The sequence below is a fragment of the Rhineura floridana genome, chromosome 6 (assembly GCF_030035675.1).
Source record: "Rhineura floridana isolate rRhiFlo1 chromosome 6, rRhiFlo1.hap2, whole genome shotgun sequence".
NCBI classification, from domain to species: domain Eukaryota; kingdom Metazoa; phylum Chordata; class Lepidosauria; order Squamata; family Rhineuridae; genus Rhineura; species Rhineura floridana.
The window spans coordinates 15081960-15105998 of NC_084485.1; the positions used below are offsets into that span (position 1 = coordinate 15081960).

At 45.4% G+C, this 24039-nt stretch overlaps 1 protein-coding gene and 1 pseudogene across 1 annotated transcript in view; one reads left to right on the forward strand and one right to left on the reverse strand.

Annotated features, from left to right (window-relative positions):
- Positions 1 to 2679: 2679 nt before the first annotated feature.
- The window catches only part of CABLES2 (Cdk5 and Abl enzyme substrate 2), a 64312-nt gene continuing 42952 nt past the window's right edge, over positions 2680 to 24039 (forward strand). Inside the window, exon 1 of the mRNA XM_061631074.1 lies at positions 2680 to 3458. Coding sequence (XP_061487058.1) covers positions 2812 to 3458 — 647 coding nt within the window. The 5' untranslated portion in view covers positions 2680 to 2811. The remainder of the gene's footprint in view (positions 3459 to 24039) is intronic.
- Positions 15204 to 15322, reverse strand: LOC133388118 (5S ribosomal RNA; annotated as a pseudogene).

Here is a 24039-nt window from a genome sequence, read left to right on the forward strand (position 1 = left end):
ACAGGATTCAGTCTCAGAACCAGTTCTGAATGCTGAAGCTTAGCCTTGAACAAATAAAGAAGTGGCTCAGAAAATAGTGCGTTCGAGCATGTCACTTTTGCCATGGGGTGCCACAGGGCACTATTTTGTCCCCAGTGCTATTTAGCATCTGTATGAAGGTGCTGGGAGTGGTCATTAGGGGATTTGGAACACTGATGACATTCACCTGTTTCTCCATTATAGTGTTATACGATTGGGGGGTTGAGATGGATGATGCCTATGAGTCCCTTCCCAGCCTATAATCCTGTGCCTGTAAAATAGTTTGTATTAGAGAGACCTGCTAAATTTGTTAAACCAGTTCCTTTCTTTGTCAAGCTAGTAGGTTGGCCATGTCTGTCAACTGCTCCATTAACATCTGTAAGGATTTGGCCAAGAAGATATGAGTTGCCATGGGAACAAATGGCCAGGGATGCTCCTTGAGGAGAATGATCTCACCCCCACAGAAGTATTTTTCCTGTGTGTGTTAGAATTAGTATGGAGTGGGAAGCTGGGAAGCTGTCTGCAGCTCAAGTGATGGCTTTTAGGGGGTCTCCCTGGAAGCCCGATGGGGAAGCAAGATCTGTTGGACTGTTAATGCTGTGAACCCCTCCATCCTACACTCAGGTTGTGTGTACGTGTAAATAAACATATATATCATAGACACCACAGTCTCCGCTGACCTTCATTCCAAGGAAACCAAATGCTGAGTAAATGCAGTAACCCCTAGAGGTCTCTCACCACTCAGAGATTGGAGTGTGCACAACAATTTCTTAATCAGGTGTGTTAATGCAAACCCTGGATCAGTGCTTGGAAACAGTGGTGAACTGGATAAGAGCCAGTAAACTGAGTTTGAATCCTGGCAGGACAGCAGCCCTATAGGTGTCTGAGAGATCAGTCAATTTACCTGTTTTGGATGGAGTTGCACTCCTTCCAATGGAACAGGTGCACAGCCTGGAATATTCTTTGATCCATCTCTGTCACTGGAGGCCCAGGAGACCACCGTAATTACGAGCACCTTTTACCAGCTTCAGCTGCTATGACAGCTACAACCATTCCTGGACTGGGATAACTTGTTCATGGTGGTTCAGACATTGGTAACCTCCAGACTGGATTTCTGCAGTGTTCTCATGTGGGACTCCTCTTAAGGTTGGCTAGAAGCTACAGGTGGTGCTGAAAGCTGCAGCTAGGTTGTTGACTAGATTGCAGCCTTCCCCAACTTCTGGGTCCCCAGATGTTGCTGGACTGCAACTCCCATTAGCCCCAGCCAGCATGGCCAATGGTCAGGAATGATGGGCATTTTTTTTTAAAGAATTAGGGGGAGGGGAGAAAATTTTTAGCTCCCCAGCTCTTCCTTGGCTACAGGTTTGCAAGCATCTAAAATGACAACTGTCCAAATGTTTGCTCAAAAGATTTCTGTCCCTCAGTCATTCCCTGGTATGTGACTCCAGCTATTTACATTTATTACTGACACAATTTTTATACTTTCTGATTGTTTTATAGGCTATTGTGTTTTCATATTGTCCTGTACATCTCTCTGATATTGTGGGTGGTATTCAGTGCTAGTCCTACTCAGAGTAGACCCATTGAGGAGATATGACCAACTTAGATTCATTAATTTCAACGGGTCTACTTGAAAACAACCCTCTTCATTAAGCAATATACAAAGCTGTTAAATATTTTTTAAAAAATGTGCAGTGTATTTCCCTTACCACTGAGTAGGAGTGGTGTAGCCATCCAGGGTCTCCGGGGGTCCTTACTTTTTTGGGAGCAGAGTCCCAGCAGGGTCCCTATGTCTCCAGCACCTATTAGCCAATCAGCATGAACAAGGAGTGTGGTAGCCACTGAGAAGAGTCTTCTAGAATGCCTCCTTGTCCTTTCCTGCTTATTGGAGACAATCAAAGTGAAGAGTCAGCCACCGAGAAGACTCCTCTCAGGAGCTAACACTCTCCTCTTTCGTGCTTATTGGCTCCTAGGGATGTCTGTTGTTTTGGGAGAAGACATTAATAAAGATCTTATTCTCAACCATCAGTAAAAAAAAAAAAAAAAGAGCGAGGGTGTGGCTGTGACTATCATGAAGGGACCCTGCATTTCTGAATTTGACACTACACTACTGCTGAGTAGCCATATAACGATTAGGGTCAGGCCCTTTCAAGTCAGAAGCTGTAGCTTCGGGTCCAGGTACATTTCAGCCCTGGCACCTTTCTGTTTAGAAATTTATCTCTGAGATTGGAAAGGATTTCTTTTTTCCCCTTTAAGATCCGTGTGGGGAACATCTGCTCCCCCCCCAAAAAAAAAAATTGGCCATGCTGACTGGGAGTGACGGGAGCGCAACAACATCTGGAAGGCCACCAACGATCAGGAAGGCAAAAAAAGTGAGCGGTCGTAAGACAAACCTCATTCTGCGCCCTCTTTGTGGCTTTCTTTGTGCCTCTGCGAGTCCTTCAGACCGCGATAAAACCCCGCGAACTTTAGGACCCAGTGAAAACGCTCGAAGAGAAAGGAAGGAAGAAAAGGCCCTATTAAACGCTTGCGGAGGGGCGTGGGGCGGAGTCAGCAGGACGGCACAGACAGACAATGGGAGCGCACGCCAGCCAATGAGAACCGGTGCAGGGCGTTTTGGTATTTGCATACCGGCGCGGCACGCCCAATAGCTAGCGAGCCCCTGCTGGAGCGGTAAAGAGAGAGCGGGGGGGGGGAGCCAGCTCCACCCGGCCCGAGCTGGGGGCGGACGGCCGCGACGGCTGCCCTGCCGCGGCTGCTAGCAGCGCGCAGCGGTGGCTGCTCATTGAGAGAATGGCTGCGGCTGCGTGCGGCTCCCCCACGAGTCGGCCGCCCCAGGAACCCCAGCAGGAGCCCCCGCCGCGGGAGCAAGCGCCGCCGCCCCTGCCCCTGCCGGCTCCTCCTGCGAGGAAGCGGGGGGGAGATTCGCGGCGGAGGCAGGCCGCCCTTTTCTTCCTCAATAACATCTCCTTGGACGGGCGGCCGCCCTGCCTGGCCCCGGGAAAGGCGCAATTGCAGCAGCAGCCGCCTCCGCCGCGGCCCCCTTCCTCTTCCTCCTCCGCGGCCCCGGGGGAGCAGCGGCCGAAGGAAGATGTGTCAGTCACAACGGCGGCAGCCGCGGCGGATCCTGGTCCCCGCCTCCTGCTGCCCCCCCCCGGCGCCCCGTCTGGGCTTCTCCTGCCCACCGTGGCTGCTGCTGCCGAGCTGGACCCGTCCCGAGGCCTGGGAGCCGCCGCCGCCGCCGCCCTCTTGCCCCAGCTGCTGCTGGGCAGCCCGCTGTGCCCGGTCCCCGCGGCGCCCGTCCCTGCAGTCGCCTCGGCTGGCCTGGCAGGGGTGCTGGTAGGGGCCGCCAAGCCCGGCATCGCCCCGCAAGGGCTGCTGAGTCCCACCCAGAGCGTCGCTGCTGGAGGAGGGTTCCCCTTGGAAGTCCAGAGGCAAAGGTGAGGGGCCTGCGAGGGAGGGCGTGGGGGGGCCTGCGAGGGAGGGCGTGGGGGGGCCTGCGAGGGAGGGCGTGGGGGGGCCTGCGAGGGAGGGCGTGGGGGGGGCTTCCCGAGGTTCTGGGTCCCATTTGGGCAAGGGGGCGGGGAAGGATAGCCAGCTATTGCCAGTTAACCAGTTTTCTAAGTATGTGTCTGTTATGATTTCTCTCTTGCACTGTGCCAATGGCTTTCCTTTATCTCGGTTTTTATCTCGAAGGATAACCTATTGCTTTTCCACCGACTTCTTCCTTATTCTTCACGCCCACCCGTATGTTTTATTTGATTGCTGGGCTGACAACTCTGTCCCAATTTGCTGCCTTGAAATCCTGCTTTGTGCCTGTTGGTTTTTTTTTCTAAATGTGCATATCCCGCTTTATTGCCAAAAGCTCCCAAACCAGCAAAGCGGTGACATTTAAGCCCTATAATAAACAAACGCACAGGAAGGGGTTAAAGGCTCTACATGCATGTGTATGGTCAATTTCTATATGGAACAAAGGCCTGCTTAGGGCTGCAACCCTATAGAACCATGGAAAGCTGTTTTATACCGAGGCAGACTTAGTCAATTTAGTTCAGTATTGACTACATTAACTGGCACCAGTTCCTCAGGCAGGGGTCTCTCCCAGCCCTATCTAGAGATGCCAGGGATTGAACCTGGAACTTTCAGCACACAAAGCAGATACTCTTACAACTGAGTCACAGCCCTGTCCCCAACACAGGCGTTTGGGGGGAGTTAGCCCCAATGAACGCTGGGGAATGTACTTCTGTGTAAACACTCAAAAAGTTGAATTGGAACTGGTGCTTACTCCCAAGCAAGTGCGCATGCACAGGATTATGGGATTACTCTATTAAGTCTGTGCATCTTTGTCCCAGAAGGGGTGGAAAAGATAAGAAAATTTTATTTATTTATTTATTTATTGTATTTGTATATCGCCCCATAGCCGAAGCTCTCTGGGCGGTTTACAGCAGCTAAAAACATCAAAAGCAAACATACGAATTTAAAACACATCTTTTAAAAACAGTTTAAAACACAATATCTTCCCTGGGCTCTTCCCCTACCCCTAAATAAAAGAAAATCTGAGTCAAACCTGGGAAGCACCTACAGAGGTTTATGATTTATGTTCTTATAAGTTTACAATGGGTATTCCCTATAATGTGTTTATGTCTTATAATCTTAACCTTACATTCTTGTTTTCTTATGATCTCTTTTGAGGGCTCTTTTTATGAAACTTTTTCATTGCTGGGAGCTGAACTTTGCTTTCCCCAGACCCTAGATAATTTCTCCCCCTTTACTTATGGGCCTCATGGTGCCCTCTGGAGAACCTTGGTGATGAGTCCAAGGTCAAATTAACACCCATCTTTTTTCGTATTTTCCCTTTTTTATTATTATGAGAGTCTCAATAACTTCTCCTTGCCCTGGCAGTCTTTAACTTTGCGGTGCTTTGAGGATGCTCTTGAGAATTCCACCAGTGGAACTCAAGTTCTGTGTTGGCCTTTGGGGATTTAACAGAAGGTTTCATGACATGTGATGTGTCTTTCTGTTCCATTAGGCTACTAGCAATTGTTTTTTAATTTGGTGTTCATGTTAATCACCTGCTTGAGAAGCCTTAAAATTATTGTGTGTCTGTTGCAAGGCAGATTTGAGCAAGCAGCGTGTGCAAGGAATGGTGTGCAGTGATGATACAAGTCCTCTGTTGTGCATAGAGATTAATCAAGTGGTTTCCATTCTCTTTAAATTTATGGTGATCTTTTTGCAAGATTCAGGAGTGGTGGCTGATGGCTCCATGTCAGTGGGCAAATGGAATCTGCTCCGGATTTTAGTTCGAACTTTCAAAGAGGTATCCAAGGTGCAAAGCCTGTGGGCTAGAGGTTCTCCACCGTTGTATTGGGATCTGATAAAGGCAAATCCACTGACATGGAGCCACCAACCACCTCTGGATTCAGGAGTATTCTCTCTGACACACACTCCTCCAGAAGCCCAACTTTCTTTTGGACCCCCTCCCACCTCCTATTTTCTCAGTGTGTTGTATAATTACACTGGAACATCCACCCTACACCAGCAGTCATTCATAGTTGCCTGAAGAGGCCACTGAAGGCCCTTAGACAACAGTGAAAAAATCTAGAGCAGTGTCTCTGTAAGAAGCAACACATGAAGAAAGTATGTTGATGATGATGATGTTGCTATTACTACAGTTTAATTATACACTACTTTTTGGCCCAAAGGCCCCCAAAGCGGTGAACAGCGTATTAAAAACAACAAAATGTACAGTAGAGTACAATAAAATGCCATAAATCAATCAGCTAGCAGAACAATGTAAGACAACAAAATCCTAACATAAAGAGGGGCAAAGTGGAGTAAAGGGAACTCTCCAACCCACTGTCTAACTCTTAGGGGCTAGAAACCTGACCACAACTAGAAGAACAAAGGGTTCTCTCATCATCACCACCACCCCATTATAAGAGTTCAGGGCGAACAAGTGATCAGCGTAAATAAATGCCAAAGAACACTTAGAAAAACCCTGAAGATAAAACTAGGAATACTTGCAATATTAATAGTAACAGATATTGAGCATTATCAGAAGGCCATGTAGAATGGGACTGTTTGTTTACCACAGAAATCTTTCATTTTTAGTATTTATAACTCTGGGGAGAATCCCTGGCTTTAAATCCATGAAGACCGTTGCCAGCCTTAATTAGAGAGTGACCTGCCCAAAGGGATTATTTAGGTAACCCCAAGTACTTTGCCCTCAGCTCCTTGGATCAAATGGATAAAATCAAACCTTCCATACCCTGTTTGTAGCATTTTCTTTTGGACCACACAGGATGTGCTTCAGGCCTAGCATGGTTTCCCAGACATTACCCTGGTTCACACATAATGCTAAAGCAAGCTTTGTTTATTTGTTTGTTTTTATTATTTGATTTATATCCCGCCCTTCCTCCTGGCAGGAGCCCTGGGCGGCAGTTATGAAACCATGGCTTAGTGTTGTGTGAACACAGGCCACCAGTTTAACTGTGGTTTATTAACTATGGTCAAAGGATACTCGTTAACCGAGGTTTGTTGGTTTATAAGCCTTAGTTAACATTAACATTAACTATAGCTTAGTATCACATGCAAACTCAGACCTCCTTTTTATCTATGGCTGAGGAGCCATCACTGTCCCAAAATTGCACAGCCACTAATCAAGCCACTAATCACGGGCGACACGCACGGCTTGGCTGCTCCTGCTGGTGCTTTTAACTATTCTATGATGTAATCAAGCGAGGTTTAAGACACCTCAGCTTTAACCATGGTTTAACTTTATGTGTGAGCTAGGCCATTGTTGTCTGGGGTCACCCCATCTCTTTTTGCTGTCCAACTTCTAAAATGGCAGGAAATACCCAAGAGTTGAGAAGGGAGCTTTTCCTTCACATTCCTTCATTGGGGGAGGAAAAGTAAATACAGGCTTATAAAGTGATGGGCAAATATTACCAGACATTGCATATAATCAAGAACATGCTTTATGATAAGTATCTGTATATCGTGGTGTCATCGTGGAACGATGGAATGTGTGAGGGGCCCTTAAATGCCTGGTCCTGCATGCCTTAGGGTGGCGCATGAATGCACCTCTCATTTAAAAGTAGGCAATCCCTGAAACTCTGTCTAGGGTGCTCTGCACCCAATATAAGTTGCATGGCCTTGTCTCTCCTAGTGTAACTGGAGGCGTCTCTCAACAGGACACAGGGTTCAGAAGGAAACATGAAACAAACATGTGCAATTGGTCATATTAGTGGCATTCTGCAGGTGCCTTCTGTTTTAACTTTTAAGCGCCTGCTGAAAACCTTTCTGTTCTGTCAGGCTTATGCAGGCAATTAAGACGCTTTTTTGCAACAGTTGACCTTTGTTATTGTATTTTTAATGTTTTATTCTATGGTGTGTGTTTTTTAATATGTTGTAAGCCGCTTTGATGTTTTTAACAAAATAGCGATATACAAATGTTTAAATAAACCTGGTTGGAGAGTGTCAGAAAGTAGAACTTGAGGATATTGCCTTTTCTGTGTGCACATCCATGAGTCCAGGTGTGGTGCTCCATGAAGCAGGGATGAGGAACCTGTGGTTCCCAGATGCTGTTGGACTCCAACTCCCGTAGTCCCTGATCATGTTTCTTGGGGCTGGTGGAGTCCAAGAGGGACATAGGTTCCCTGTCCCTTGCATCGTGTTTCTGGGAGTGCCTGCATTCTAGAGTCTTCTAAAGATAATCACTTTCGTCATTAGTATGGGTTGTATCTGGAGTAGTGCTGTCATGTCTCCATCAGCGCAAGGATTTCCACTTGTGCAATGGGATCTTTCCCCAAATACTCTCCCAAAATCTGTTCTAGAGGTTCCCTCAACCCTCCAGAACAGATTTGGGGGGGAAGAGAGCAGGAAAGTCCTGTTGTGCAAGTGGAAATCCTTGGGCTGATGGGACACGTTAGCTAAATACCAGCCTATGATTCTCTCTAGGTTTAGTGTTAACTGTTTAAATTAGTGCTTAACATATTTGACTCGTTAATTGACCAATTGGGTTTTTATGAAGGGGGTAGATTAATCTATCCAACTGTAGCCCTGGAAGAGCAGACAAATGTCTTTTATTGTGCTTTTTAAAAATTTTGGACAGTAGATATGCTGTTCAAAGTGCCTGTAACTCATCCTGTCCAGACAAAAACTATTTCCCATATGTTTGTATTGCTTAGCTGATCTGTTTTTGTTTTCTGCCCTGGCTCTTCAAGAGCCTTAGTTATAATAGGCTTGTTGTGTGCTATCGGGCTTTGAGGGTGAGCCTTCAGAGAAAAGGAACACAAAATGTTTTTCAAGGAAGAAATAAGAATTACTGTTTTTAATGAAAGTCAGGCTGTCAGTTTCAGAAATGAGGATTTTCAGCTGAGTCTGTGGCATCCCAAAGCTTGTTTCCCCAAAAAACCCCAGTGTTCTTGTTCTGCTTGCCGAAATGATGTTACAGTAGGGCCCCGCTTTTCGGCGGCCCAGTAATACAGCGGCTTTCAATTAGAGTAAGGCCCCACTCATGCGGCACTTGTTCGGCTTTTTTCGGCAGGGCTGTGGAGTCGGTACGCCAAACCTTCGACTCCGACTCCTCTATTTTTCTACTGTCTGACTCCACCCAAAATTGCATTTTGTCAATCAAAATTTATTTGGAAGTTGGAGTCGGTACATTTCTTTCGACTCCACCCAAAATTGCTTCCGACTCTGACTCCACAGCCCTGTTTTTCGGGCGTCGGGTGCCATTTTATTGACAGAGTTCCACTTTTTGGCAGGGGTCTGGAACGTAACCCTCCATATGAGTGGGGCCCTACTGTACTGACTAACGTCTCCACTGGCACCTCAATCGATTTTTTAAAAAATCATTATGTGCTGGTGCATATGCCTTTAGTACAGACATGAAATAATTGGAGAGAGCTGTAGCTCAGTGGTAGAGAGTATGTTTTGCATGTGTGGAGTCTGCCCCATTCCCCATGTTGCCAATTATAATGTGGGATACCAGGCTGGGCGGGGAGGGGAATCTTTTGCCTAAAATCCTAGCCCTCTTCTCACAACCAACTCTATACATTCAATCAGTGCTTGGAGAGGAGTGGAATCATGGTCGTGAGTCCCACCCTAGATCTTAGTGTAGCCGCATTCCTTGCCTCCCTGACCTCTGTGCATTGGGTAGAATGTTACATATGCAACCAGGTGCACTTTGGTTCTGTCCAACATGTTGAGGTTGGCTGAGAGATCAGTGGGAAAGCCTGTAGTTCAGTGGTGAGTACATGCTTTGCATGCAAAAGGTCCAAGGTCCAATCTCTGGCATCTCCAGAAGGGCTGAGAAAAGACTCCAATCTGAAACCCGGAAGAGTTGTTGCCAGTCAGTGTTGACAGTACTGAGCTAGATAGATCAATGGTCTGATTCTGTATAAAGGTCAGCTTCCTGTGTTCCATTGGTGGTGATCCTGCTTCCAACTGCTTGTTGTCTGAACCGCAGTGGAAGAAAAGGGCTCCTGGGCATCTGGCTGGGGCCTGTGTGGCAGGGTTAGTACCATAGTGTACTAGCACTCCACTGCTGGCAGCAGCTATACCTCTGAATCCTAGTTGCTGGGAACTTGTGGTGGGAGAGTGCTCTTGTGCTCAGGTTGTGCTTGCGGGCTTTCCATAGGCATCTGTGAGATCAGGACGCTGGACTAGATGGGCCTTTTGCCCAGTCTAGCAGGGCTCTTCTCATACTCGTAGATGGCACAAGTTGTTCTGAATTGGTGTAAGCAGGATTGTGCGTGTGTCACAATTCTTGTTGGCACTGAGAGGGAACAGAACAAACTGCTGGGTGTGGAATTTAACTTCCCGAGGATTCCAACTTTCATTGTACAAAGAGCAGGCTTCTCACGGCTGCAGTGATATGCCTTAGAAGTGTGTGGGCAGTGATTCTTTCAACCTCGGTGGCTAGAGAGACGGCCGAATAACGTTTTCAGAGTTTGAGGAGGAGTGTTCATCAATGCCCTGCATGGCTCTCAGCTCTGCTCCTTGGCAAGCAGAGTAAATTAAGCAAGCGAAAAGCAATGGAATGAATCACAGAATTGCTGGGGAGGGCACTTGTCCAACTCCTAGTCAAGCCCTCTGCTCAACAGAGATCTGTCCAGCCTGTGCTTCAAAACCTCGAGTGCAGGAGATGCCTGCTCCCCCCCCCCATTACATGGGTAATTGGGCGGATTGTTGAATACTTCTTAAGCATAAGAAGCTTTTCTCTAGTGTTCAACTGAAATCTGTTTAAACCCATTCAATCGAGGGTTCTTAACCTGTGGTCTATAGTTGGTCTTCAGAGGGTCCATGAACCAGGCGCAAAAAAATTATTTATTTATTTACGGAGGTCCATAGTTTTCATCAGATTTTCAAAGGGGTCCATGACCCAGAAAAGGTTAAGAACCACTGCATTAGATCTGATGCAGCCACATGGCTTGTTTAACTGCCCCTTGTTTGTTTGTTTGCTCTCTTGTTGGAATGATTTGTGACCGTGCCATTGACCATTCCTCCTTCAGGGACTCCCACTTATCTTTGGCTCTTTTCCCTGTAATCTAGCCATGAGGTTGTATTCAGCTAAGTCCTATTCAGAGGAGACCCACTGAAATGAATGAAGTTAAGTTAGGCATGTCTATTAACTTCAGTGGGTCTACTCTGAGTAGGACTATCACTGAATACCACCCATGGAATCCTACCTTGCATTATGTGGGAAAGGGTTCTGTTAAGATAATTTGTATATAATTTTGGACAGCCTGGGTAGGGAGCTTTAAGGGATTTTTTTAGCACTGCTAAAGTTGCATGTGTGCAAAAGTGGTGATATTATGTGTTGTGGCATTGCACTAAAGGTGCAGTTAGTGTTCTGCCCTTGAGGGTACAGCTGTCTGCCCTTTTACTTAACTAAACCTTTTTTTTGCTCTGTGACCTCTTCCGCCAATCCCCTTTCGGCACTGACATAAACAGGATAAAAGTTCCAGGCTTCCCTTTGTGACATTGCTTCAGCCCTCTGTGTCTGCGAATGAGCCCAAAACCTCAAAGCAACCCTTTGGCACAGGTTGTATAAGCAAGCCAGGCACTTTGGCAAACCTTTTGCAAGTCTAGAATAACTCCATCTTGAATTCTAAGGTTGCAACAGCATCTAATCTCTGCCTGCATCAAATAAATTATAATCCAGCCCTCTCTTTGTACTAAGCCCCATTCAGAAAGAGCTGTCACAACATCATTGTTACACAATGTTCTACTCATGGCCCTTTGAATCGAGGTTCTTTTTCTTGTCAGGACTCTCTTGTCAGGCATAGCTAACTGGTAGACAGTTCAAAACGAGAAGCTTGTCAGGTAATGGCAGCAGGCGTGTCTCCTGTCCGTATTGCGCCATGCGCTGTTCTGGTATTGTTTAAGCAACAAGATGCAGCCCTTAAACATTAAGCAGAAACATAGGGAACTGTCTTCTACCGAGATAGGACTATTTGTTCATTTAGTCTTGGATTGCCTGCTCTCAACTGCCAGTGGCTTTTTCAGAGAGTCGTTTTCCCATCACCCCCATCCAGCTTCTCCTTTCTAGCTGGAGATTGAAGCCTGGGGCCTTCTGCGTGCAAAATATGGGCTCTACCACAGAGCTGTGGTCCCATCCGCACTATACTTTGCTTTTTAATATGTTTTTAAAACTTTTTTTAATTAACCTTTTTTTAAAAAAAGTCTTGAAAGCTTTTAAAAAAAACATTTTTAAAGATGTTTTGTTTCAATGTATTTTAAAGTGCGTTTTTATGATGTTTAAAGCGATTTTAGTGCTTTTGTTTGCCACCCTGGGCTCCAGCTGGGAGGAAGGCCGGGATATAAATAAAAATAAATAAATAAATAATACTTTTAAAGCATCATCATACCACTTTAAACAGTCATGGCTTCCCCCACAGAAACCTGGGAACTGAGGTTTGTGAAGGGTGCTGAGAGCGGTTAGGAGACCCCTGTTCTCCTCACAGAGCTACAATATCCAGAGTGGTTTAACAGTCAAATCTCTCTTCTCAAGGAACTTTGGGACCTGTAGCTCCATGAGGGGAATAGGGGTCTCCTAACAACTCTCAGCGCCGTTAACAAAGGACAGTTGCCAGGTTTCTGTGGAGGAAGCTGTGACTGTTAAAAGTGGTATGATACTGCTCTAAATGTATAGCACGGATGGGGCCATAGTCACATACCCTAAGTGTTGTCAATCACTGACCCACCTATATACCTTCAGATGTGCTGCAATCTAGGTTACCCAACATGGTGCCCTCCATATTTTTTTGGATGACAACTCCTATCAACCCTGACCACTGGCTGTGCTGGCTGTGGTTGATGGGAGCTGAAGTCCACCAACATTTGGAGGGTGCCATTTTGGGAAAGGTTACTGCTGTAGGAGTGGCCAGCTGAAATTACCATCACCCTGGCACCCTGACCTCTCTTGTTTTTCTGAGGAGTGAGGTCCTAAAGCAAACATACGCCCTGAGGATAAGTGGCTTTTTTGCCCTGCCTCTGTGCCCCAAATAGGGCCAACTGCCCCTTCTTTCATACTTCTCCCTCAACCGCCATCGAGTCAACTGTCTGAGGGAAGAACCATGTGTCTGGAGCTGCCTTGTCCTTTTGGTCGGGATGTTGTCAACAGCTCTAGTCCCAGATCTATTCTGAGGCAGAACAGTGCTTCAGGAGAGGGCCTGCTTGTTATCCAGAGTGAAATGGCCACTGTTAAATACAGTGTAGAGTCATGTTGGCTGTCACTTGGAAGAACTTGTGCTTGAGCTTGTTCTTACCTCCTCCCTCCCATTCTTTTGTCCTCGTGTGCCATCTCTTTTTTAGATCTTGAGCCTGGGGGCAGGGACTTTCTTGGAACTAATTCTTGTAAGCTCTTCTGGGAGCCTATCTTAGCTAAACAGCAGGGTATGAAGGCTGGAAAAAAAAGTCACAGTGTGGCCTGGCTGGCACTGTGCCATAAACCGAGCCATGACTGTCTTCGTCAGGAACCTGGAATAGTATTGCAGGAGGCCTTGTATATATTGACATACTTTCCTTACAACCTCTCCATCCTGTGGAAGTGGCATGGCGAGGTAAGCATTCCTTATTGTCCTCCATTTCTGCGTGGATGCAGTGACAGGGAAGAGAAGAAGAAACCATAGGAAGCTGCCTTATACCTGATCAGACCATTGGTCCATCTAGCTCAGCATTGTCTACACTGACTGGCAGCAGCTCTCTGGGATTTCAGGCAGGGGGTCTCTCCCAACCCTACCTGGAGATGCCGGGGCTTGAACCTAGAACTTGAGGCATGCAAAGCAGATGCTCCACCCCTGAGCCATGCCCCACCACCACCAAGGAAAATCTGTAAGAGCTTTTCTCCCACGCACTCTAAACATCACAGGATGAAAAATGGGCATGAGGAATGTGGAAGAAGGGGAAAGCCTGTCAACCCACTGCCTGTGCCTTGATTTGGTCCTGGAAAGCCTAGTTGCTGACTGGATCCCTGCATTCCAATGTACAGCAGACCATAATTCCAACTGAACGATCCAGGAGGGTTGAAGTGGGGTGCAGATTTCCATGGGCTTGACAGAGATGTGTTGAAGGATAGCGGTGGTTAGTTTGAACCACATTAATGAGTTGCTGGCAGCAAGGATACAGGAGGTGATTACTCCCCCAAGCAATAAAGATTTCAGCGGAGGCTAGGAGGTAGTTGTGCCCCTCTCAGGTAAACTGAACAAACCAGCCAAATTTAGGTTCTAAGGTCTTTGGGGCACATGAACTTCTACAGTGCTGTTGCTGACTTTGTGTTGCTGATGAGTGTCCATAGGACTGCAGACTACAAGCAAACGTGGGAAACTTCCAAAAGAGCATATCATTTATATCTGAGCCCCTTTGGGGGAGAGGAACTAGCGGATATCTCAGCTCAGCATCAAATCAAGAAAAGCACATTAAAATCTTGTCCCGGCAGGCTTCAGAATTAATGACTTGCAGGGTTGACATGGTTATTAACGGGCTGTTCTTACATAAGAGGTCAGGGTAGCTTTATGTAGTGTTTATTTGTCTTTTGAGAACAAATATTCAGAACTCAAATGGCATGTTGACATTTTAAGATAATCAATTACACATTTATAAAAGGGTACGGCAAAGCCATAATTAGGAATTTCACTTTTGAAACAGAATCTAAAAGCCATTCTCCAATGGAGAGCAAGATCAGTCGACTTTAGTGTTTGCTTGACAGCTATTTTTTGGAGCACAATTGTAGCAGCGACCAAAAAGGCAACAGTAATATTTTTAGCGTTTTTGAGAGATGGGATACCTTTATCTGGTTAGAAAAAGAGGTGCTGCTGCAAATGAAAGAGGACAGAAGGAACAGAAAATGGGAGATTGTAACTAGGGCATCCGTTCTAATTGCTGAAACCTAGGAACACTAGGGTGGTGTACAACAACATTAAAAACCTTTAAAAGCAATACAAAACAATAGTTAAAAATGACCTCCTGCATTTTAAACAACTGCATAGGCCTGTTGGTATTAAAAAGTCTACAAGAGACACCCAAAAGTCAAAAGTGGGGATGCCTGCCATATCTCTGCTAGAAGAGTGTTCCACAGCATGGGGACTGGCAAAACTAAATGGCTGACTTCTGGTTGAGGCCAGTCAAGCCTCTGTAACACAGGGGATAACTAACAGCAGTCATTCAGGTGATCTCAGGGATTAATATGTTTATATTGTAACCTCCTCAGGGCAGAGACTTGTGCCCTGCTTTGCTACTCTATAATACACCATGTTAAGTGAGCTCTATAAACGCTTTGAGAGCCAGCGTAAGGTGTTGGACTATGACCTGGGAGACCAGGGTTCGAATCCCCACACAGCCATGAAGCTCACTGGATGACCTTGGGCCAGTCACTGCCTCTTAGCCTCAGAGGAAGGCAATGGTAAACCCCCTCTGAATACCATTTACCATGAAAACCCTATTCATAGGGTCACCATAAGTCAGGATCGACTTGAAGGCAGTCCATTTCCATTAAGGCTTTACATATAACCTTAAACCAGACCCACATAGGAAGCTGCCTTATCTCAAGTCAGATCATTGGTCCATCTAGCTCAGTATTGTTACACTGTCTGGCAGTGGCTCTTCAGGGTTTCAGACAGAGGGTCTGTCTGCAAGGCAGATGTTCTGCCACTGAGCGACGCCTCTTCTTGACAAGGAGGAAAAGCCTACGGCACCCATTATTCCCAGGTGGTCTCCCATCCAAGTACTAACCAGGCCTGACCCAGCTTAGCTTCTGAGATCAGACGAGATTGGGCATGTTCAGAGTAGTATGGCCATAGATGAACCATTTAAATCGGAGGTGGCTGATGCCGGCCTTCCTGATGTTGATTAATATAACTCCATCAGCCCCAGCCAGCATAGGCTGTAGTCACACATTACTGGACTTGTCATTCAGCAATATTTCCCACTGAATCATACCACTTGAAACAGTCATGGCTTCCCCCTAAGAATTCTGGGCACTGTAGTTTGTCAGGGGTGCTGTGAGTTGTTAGGAGACCCCTATTCCCTTCACTGAGTTACAGTTCCCAGGGAACTCTGGGAAGAGGGATTGATTGTTAAACTGTTCTGGGAATTGTAGCTCTGGGAGGGGAATAGGAGTCTCCTAACAACTCTAAGCATCCTTAACAAACTACAGTTCCCGGGATTCTTTGGGTGAAGCCCTGACTGCTTAAAGTGGTATGATACTGCTTTTAAATATTTAGTGCAGATGGGGCCATGGTTTTCAGCACTAATTTAAAAAAAAAAAGCCACCCCTTTTAAGCCATGATGGCTGTGCTCTGCCACCATATTCAGAGGCAGCATGCTTCTGAAAACCAGTTGCCGGGAGCAGCAGGAGGGCAGAGTGCTCTTGCACTCAGGTCCTGCTTGTGGGCTTCCCAGAGGCATCTGGTTGGCTAATGCGAGACCAGGATGCTGAATTAGATGGGCCACTGGCCTGATCTATCAGGCTGTTCTTATGTTCTTAAGCACTCCCAGTGGAAAATAAAAACCGCAGGACTTGTCTTTGCACAGCTTTTCGTAGGCAATGAGCTGCTATAAATTGCTAAATTAAAAACCCTGAGTGCTCTTTTTTTCCCCTCCCACACTTCCCCACTCCTTTCTAACCTCTTCCTCCCATTTAGGTTGTGGTCCCTCTGCCTTTCCCTCCTTATTCTGGACCCTTTGTTCTCTCAAAGAATAAAGCTCACAAAAGGAGAGGAAGGGGGGGGGGTTCCTCTGTGGCCGGGCTAGATTTTAACAAATTTCTGCACCTGAGCCTGAAAAAGGCAGTATTTTCTCTGTGGCATCCGAGATAGCTCAAAGCTTTGAAAACTTGACAGGTTATGAAAGCCTGGAAAGGTGAGAGGAAAGCAGAGGCGTCTGCCTGATGCAGGTTTTGATTATGTCCTTATGAAGTCCCAATGCACCCCTTGCAGGGAAGGGAGAGCGGGTGGTGAGCAGATACCATGTGGGAGAGATACATCTGTGCAAGGTAGACAAATCAGTGGCAGATCTGGCCCTCGCTTTTGAAAATAACACCACGTATTTCAGATTACTGCTAGAAAAGCATTGCCACTTAGTACGCTTGAAGCTGCTGGATTGTTTATGGGGTTTCTGCTTCCTGAGTCTGGGGTACTCTTCCTCTAGATGGGAAATGGGGAGGACTCATTAGAGAGGATGGTGGGTGGAAGGCAGATCCTGTGCTGTTGAAGAGCTGCAGCAGATTTGCACAAGTTTCTGACTCACAGTTGTTGAATAGGAGCAAAAAGCTTTCCACCACCAACCTGCTGGGATGCTGAAATGAAATGTTTAGGATGCTGAAATGAAGAGAGCTTTGTAGGGGAGGGCAGATGTTTGGATGAAAGAACTGAGCTGAGTTCTGATACTAAAAACCAAACAAATGTTTGCAGCTTGGAGGCACGGTGTTCTTTAATTGTAAGTGTGAATTGACGCAGCTGCTATTTTGCAAAGGACTCTGGCTGGTGGACCATGGGCTCTTTTTTTTTAAGGAGTCTGCCTAATCCTGCATTAAAGCATCTGTCAAAATTGCATGCAAGGCCAAATAAGACAACTGGTGCCTAAGGTGGAAATCAAATTGGCATTATGCTTTTCTTTTTCTTTATAATGTTTTAATATAAAAGCTTTCAGCAGGGAGCCACATCTTTAACTGCTCCACACCTGACATCAGGAGGAGGGCAAGAGGGCATGGCTTGGGGAAAAAGGCCTCGAGGGCCAAATTCAGACCCCTGCCAGGCCTCATTAGGCCCACAGGTTGGAGGTTGGCCAGTGCAGCAGTAAAGGCTTTTAAATTGTGTTTTTATTTTTTTTTAAAAAAAATTAAATTGTGTTTTTCAGTTGTTTTTGTGTTTTAAAATTTGGGAATTGGGTGTGTTAGAAATTAAACAAGCAGTATGTGTCTTTCTCTCTCTCTCTCTCTTGAACTCTGTAAATCTTTGGGGTTGCTGCTCCTTGACTTTAAACTGGCAGAGGACCAAGTTCTGCTTTGTGCATTCTGTAAAGGAGCCAATTGCATCCAGTTCAAAGCTATCTGGACTGTAACTAAGTGGTGAAACACATGCTTTGCGTGCAGAAGATTCGATCCCCAGCTTCTTTAGGCAGTGTTGGGAAAGAGTCTTGTCTGAAACCTCGGAAATCCATTGTCAGTGTAGACAGTACTGAGCTGGATGGATTGACTCTGCTTAAGGTAGCTTCTTATATATACCAGTGGTTTCCAAACTTTTTTCTCCATGGACCACTTGAAATTTGCTGAGGGTCTTGGCAGACCGCTTAATGACTGATGTGCCTGTTGTAGCAATTCTAATGTGCTTTGCTAAGTGCTGTATGATTTTTAATTATCATTTTATTGCTTCTTTTATTTCTTAAATATTGCATTTAATCTATTGTATAGAATTCAGATTGTGAATTACAATCTGAATTAATACAATACAATATAAACAATAAATGAAGCAATTGAAATACAATTAAAAATCAATATGAATATTTAATATGAGTGTGCTGTCTTCAACCACAAATCCACAGATATGCTGCAGACCACCTGGATTAAGCTCATGGGCTACAGGTGGTCTGCGGGCCACAGTTTGGGAACCCCTGCTATATACAAAAGCAATTGTTTTCACTCTAAATTACTGTTGGCACTTGGTTTGGTCACTTAACCAGCAGTATACCACCTGTTTAAAAAAATAACATGGTCCGGACATTCACTTCCAGGGTCACCACAATTGTATTATGAGTGCCCTCTCGCTCTTAAGTCAGAGGTAAAATTATAATGCCTCATAAGTCATGTGTGTGTTTGCTATTGTCTGAGGACCACAAATCCACTCCTTCCCCCTTTCAAATGAGTAGGAAGCATATCGAGGATGGCTGTGAATGTGGTTTCATTTCTCAGACTAGAGATGGGTTTAAAAATGCAGCTTCTGGGCTTCTTTGCAGTTCACTGCCTCATGGGATGTCACATATCACCATGTGAAATCAGAGAAACGTCTTTAGCAGTCATGATTTGCAAAGAAGTGCTGAGAGACACAACAGCAATATTTGATCCAACTGAAATAACTGGCATTTTGTCTCTCTCCAGGTCTCAAAGCTTGTTTAAGCCAGGCCATGGTTATGGAGGGATTATGTGGTTTTCACCATTCTTACACCTAATAATTCAAGAATGGAGTTTTTCAAAAGCATAGGTGTAAGTTATAGCCTAGCGAGAGAAGTTGAAATGTAACATCGGAAATGGTCTTATACTGAGTCAGACATCTCACGCGGCGTCATCTGCACTGACTGGCAGCTGCTCTCTTCCAGGCTTTCAGACAGGGGTCCTTCCCAGCCCTTGCCTGGAGATTCTGGGGATTAAACCTGGGGCCTTCTGCATTCAAAACAGATGCTCTCCCACTGAGCTGCAGCCCTTCCCCATCTGTGTAGAGAGGTGAGCTATGCATAAGAAAGAGCCTTCGAATGTCACCTGGAGAAGGATTGTAGGCCAGTGATATTGCCCTGTGCTTTGCACACACCAGGTCCCAAATTCAATCCCTGGCATCTCCAACTAAAAAGGATTAGGTGGCACGTGATGTGGATTAACAATAAAACATTGACAATAAAAAATGTAAATGTACTGCCTTCAAGTCGATTCTGACTTATGGCGACCCTATGAATAGGGTTTTCATGAGGCTGAGAGGCAGTGACCGGCCCAAGGTCACCCAGTGAGCTTCATGGCTATGTGGGGATTCGAACCTTGGTCTCCCAGGTCGTAGTCCAACACCTTAACCACTACACCACACTGGCTCATCGGCAATAAAAACATATATAAAACAATTGCATAAATAAAAACAATTGCAAATCCGATACAGACAAAGGGATTGTTGGGAAAGGAAGGTCTTCAGTAGACGCTGGAAAGACAACAGAGATGGCAGGCCCCATTCCTACATCATATGGAATGGATCTCTCAATGAGATAGTACGTACACACAATACATTTAATGCACATTACTTTGCCCACAAAATCCTGGGAACTGTACTTTTGACCTCACAGAGCTGCAATTCCCAGCACCCTTTAACTGCAGTTCCTAGGCTTCTTTGAGGGAAGGCATGTGCTTTAAATGTATGGTGTGTACACAGCCAAGATTTTATGTCCATATGGCTATAGTAATGCTACCCTAATTCACCAGATGGCAGCTGTAAATCTTTCATGAGCTTGTGGTATGTGAAGCTCTTTGTGCACTCTAAAGCTGCAGTCCTCAGTCTTCTCAGCAGTCCCAGCCTCAGACCCATCTTTAACCAATTGGGGAAAAATTCTTAATTTTCCCCCATGTATTTGTATTCATGGTAGTGCAGCTGTTGCAATCCACCTTGGATCAGGCTGTGATCCGATAGTGGGTCCTGCTCCACCAGAGGAAAACCAATGCTCTAAAGCACTATGTAAATACGAAGTGCTGTGATTTTGGTGGGCCAGCTATTCAAAGAGAAAAATTAAACATCCCACTGGGCTGGTCCAAGCCCCTAAACACAAGCCTTGACAGCTCTTTGGTGCTCAGCCAAGGCATCAAGTCCTAAATCATAGCCCTGCAGTCGCATAGTACGTAATAGGGAGGAAATCTGACAGTAATCTGGAATAAGGCAGAGCAGAGATAAAAATAACTTCTGTTTTAATTGGGTGGTGACATTGGTACGGTGACTCAGCTATCAAGGAAGTTTTGAGAAGGGAGGCTATGTGCATCTGTTGCTGTGTAAAGTTTACAAGATCAAAAGCAGCAGTTTTAAAGTGGGTTGTGGACTCCTTGCTGATTGGTTCAAACTGGCCGATATATTGCAGGGAGGAGGAGATTACTCTGTCTCTAGCTTTGCAGGTGTGTTTCAGTGAGGCTGGATTCTGACATGTGCCACAGCTTTCATAACAGGAGTGGGTAGATTAGACAATGGTTGGCTGCTTCAGATGGACCATCTAGTAATGCCTGTTGATTGCTGGGATTCTTGCCAAGAATTCTGGACTAGGTAGATGGCAGATCTGATCCTGCCAGGCATTTCACACAGTCATGAGCAGAAGTGTATTCTCCTTCCTCCTCCACACAGATTAGTTACGCCTTAGTTTTAAACTGAATGTGTGTTTTTGCTCATTGGGAACACACTGGAGGATTGCAGGCAATGCACGATTGAAGTCTGCCCCCACCTCACCAGCAGTGCTGTGTAGCATAATTTCCTAGGGGCTGAGCATCTGCTTTGCACGCAGAAAACTCCCAGGTTCAATCTCTGGCATGTCCAGGTAGGGCCCCCCACCCATGTGAAAACCTGGAGAGCAATGCCAGACAGCGTAGGTCAAGGGTGGTGAACCTTTAGCCCTCCAGACATTGCTGAACTACAACTCATCCTTGTCCATTGGCCATGCTTGCCGGGGCTGATGGGAGTTGTTGTCGTTCAGCACCTTGTGGAGAGCCAAAGGTTCCCCACCCCTGGTGTAAGCCATACTGAACGAGAGGGACCAGCCGTCTGACTCGGGAGAAGGCAGCGTGCTATGTTCCTTCTAGGGCCTAGGTGCTCAAATTGTTGGATAGGTGTCGTCAACCTAGGTCGGAGATTGTTATAGCAGAGAGCAAGACTTAAAAATAAAATGGGGGGTGGTAAAGATGCCTGCAAGAAAAGCATAGTTTATTGGCTGGAACTATCCATTTTGGAATGGAGAGGGAGGGATGATGTCACGAAAGGGCTTGTGTCCTTGAGAAAGAACTGCCTGTTCCAGTCTATGGAGTCAAGCCTTTCCGTAACCTTCTGGGTTTCTTCACTTGTCCTCTTTCTCTAACATTCTAGCCACAAGGTTCTCATGACCCTGGCAGGGACAGACGCTACCATTTTTTAGTTTCCTGGATAAAAAACTGAAAATGCTTATCCAGAATATAGGCATGCCTTTACAATACAAGAGTCATGCTGGATCAGGCCCAAGGCCCATCTAGTCCAGCATCCTGTTCTCACACTGGCCAGCCAGATGCCTCTGGGAAGCCTGAAACCAAGACCTGAGTGCAACAGCAGCACTGTCTCCACTTGTGATTCCCAGCAACTGGTATTCAGAGGCATACTGCTTCCTACAATGGAGGAGGAGCACAGAACATGTTTTAAAAGGTTTTTTACAATATATTTTTATATAATTTGTTTATGGGATTTATATCTCGCCCTCCCCATTGCAGGAGCTCAGGGCAGCAAACATAAACAAAACAATTTAACAAGAAAAAGAAAAACAGTGGGAAATGTTCCAAAACACAGTTGCAATTAAAAACATTCCAAAACACAGCTTAAAAACTTGTATTTCTTTCTGTGGTCTTGAAGGTTGCCAGGAACAGCCATCAAATGCCTGGATAAACAGGAATGTTTTAAAATTCCCGTTGAAAGTTAATAGTGATGAAGGCAGACGCACCTCATGGAGATAGTGTTTATCATTGGTTGTTTGCTGCCCTTGGCTTCTTTTTGGGAGGAAGGGAGGAATATAAATTTAATTAATAAATAATAAACATAGCCATCATGGCTAGTAGCCATTGATAGCCTTATCCTCCATGGATTTGTCTTAATCCTCTTTTAAAGCTATCCAACTTGGTGGCCACCACTACACATTGTAATAACCCTTTAATAGCCCTTTCGCACCCATCTTATCTAGTCATCTGATCAGCACTCTGTATCCTGATAGGTTATTGTCTTTAGGGTCAAATCAGACTTAGGGACCTGTGGCTGCATTTACGTCCCTCCACCAGCTCAGTAATATCTAGTAAAGGAAAAGATAAGGCGTACTCTGAGTTTCCCTTTACCTGACTAATGGCAGCCAATAAAAGGGAGCAGAGAAAATCTGAGCCCGCTGATGTGTTAAGTATCTTCCATTGATACTGGAGTGGTTCTTCACCTGTTGCCGGACTATAAGTTCCATCAGCCCTAGCAAGCTGGGCAAATGTTTGGGGGGTGATGGGAGTTGTAGTCCAAAGCATCTGGAGGGCACCATAGGTTGGGGAAGGCTGTACTACTGGATGGCAGAGCTACCTAATATGTGTCACAACAGCAGCAGTGCCAACATGCAGATATTGGATAAACAAAAATAAGAAGTTCATCTTCAGATGCATGTTTTTGGGTTAAGGTGGGTCCCAGGTGTGAGAAGGCTAAAGACTACTGCTTTACTAGGGTCTTACCGGGGTAAGGTGGGTGCTTTGTTCTCTGCAGCTGTTGTATGTCCTTCATGATGTTTGGCTTACTCCTAAGCAGCTACTTAAAGAGGTTTATTCTTTCTGTGATTAAAGTAGATCCGTAGTAGCAAAAGTCTTCCTTTTCTGAAGTCTGCCCAACAAATCCAAATCCAATATGAAAGTAGCATTCTAATGCAGTCCACAGTACAAATGCAGCCGGTCCTGCTACACACACCCCTTAAATTGGATTTAGCCGTGGCCTACTTCACTGGGATCATAAGAAACAACATGGCGTAAGAGAGACACGCAGGCAGGCATTGAGATCTGTCTCTGTGCCAATCTTTCAAAGTTGTTGGGATCATCATTGGAGATCCTGATCTGTGTGCTCCTACCTGCAAGGGAAAGTGGGTATACGAGGCCTCCTGTGTTCCCAGAACAGAAAAGGGGGAAATATACAATATATTCCAGTATACAGTATCTTTTAACACGCAAAAATAACCATACACAGTTAAATGTGTATTATTTCAACTCCCAAAATAAATGGCTGTCACCTACTTCTAAAAGTTTGTGTTTGGCCAACCATCCTTAAGTTTATTAAATTCTTCTTTTGTGAGTTTCAATGCTTCAGCTGTGTCACAGACTTTATTTAACTATTCCTTTTACTGCTGGGATTCATCCATGCATGCTAGTCTTTCTGCTGTGGTTAAAACTGAGATTAGCAGACAGGGTTCGTTTTTTGTAGTTTTCGTCTTGGCAGTCCCAGCGATAAAAGGCTCAAGAATAGATGAAGTTTCTTATAAAAAAGCCTGAAGGTGCCTTCTTTGATTATAAGTGCCTGTGGGCCAGTTAACTCCTACTGATATTCATCTCCTGCTGAAGTCTTATCTTCATGAAGTCTGACATTTATATGTAATGTACAATATGCCATTAAACTTGATGAGCGAAGGCTTCGTTAGAGATATGGGTTTCCGTGTCTTGAAATAAAAATTGCTGTTGGTTTTTAATGTTTCACTTCCCAGAACTGCAGAGCCATAAACGTGATATAATAGCACCATCGCCTGGTATTTAATATATATTATACTCTGCTTTCCATCTGTCCTTCTACTTCCCGCCCCAGCCCTCTGGTATGTGCTTGTAAAGACTAGATGGGCCATGTTATTATAACAATATACCAGACTTTTGTCCTGTTGCAAATGGGGATCTCTTGCCACTGGCAACTCTTAGGATTGCAGAATGTCATGGGGGGTATGGGGGGGTGCACATGCACTTTTGCGATATATATTAGCTGTTATTAAATATAATGGATATTGTTTTATATCAGATACCACAGCTCCTAAAAATTTTTTTTAAATGTCACTTGT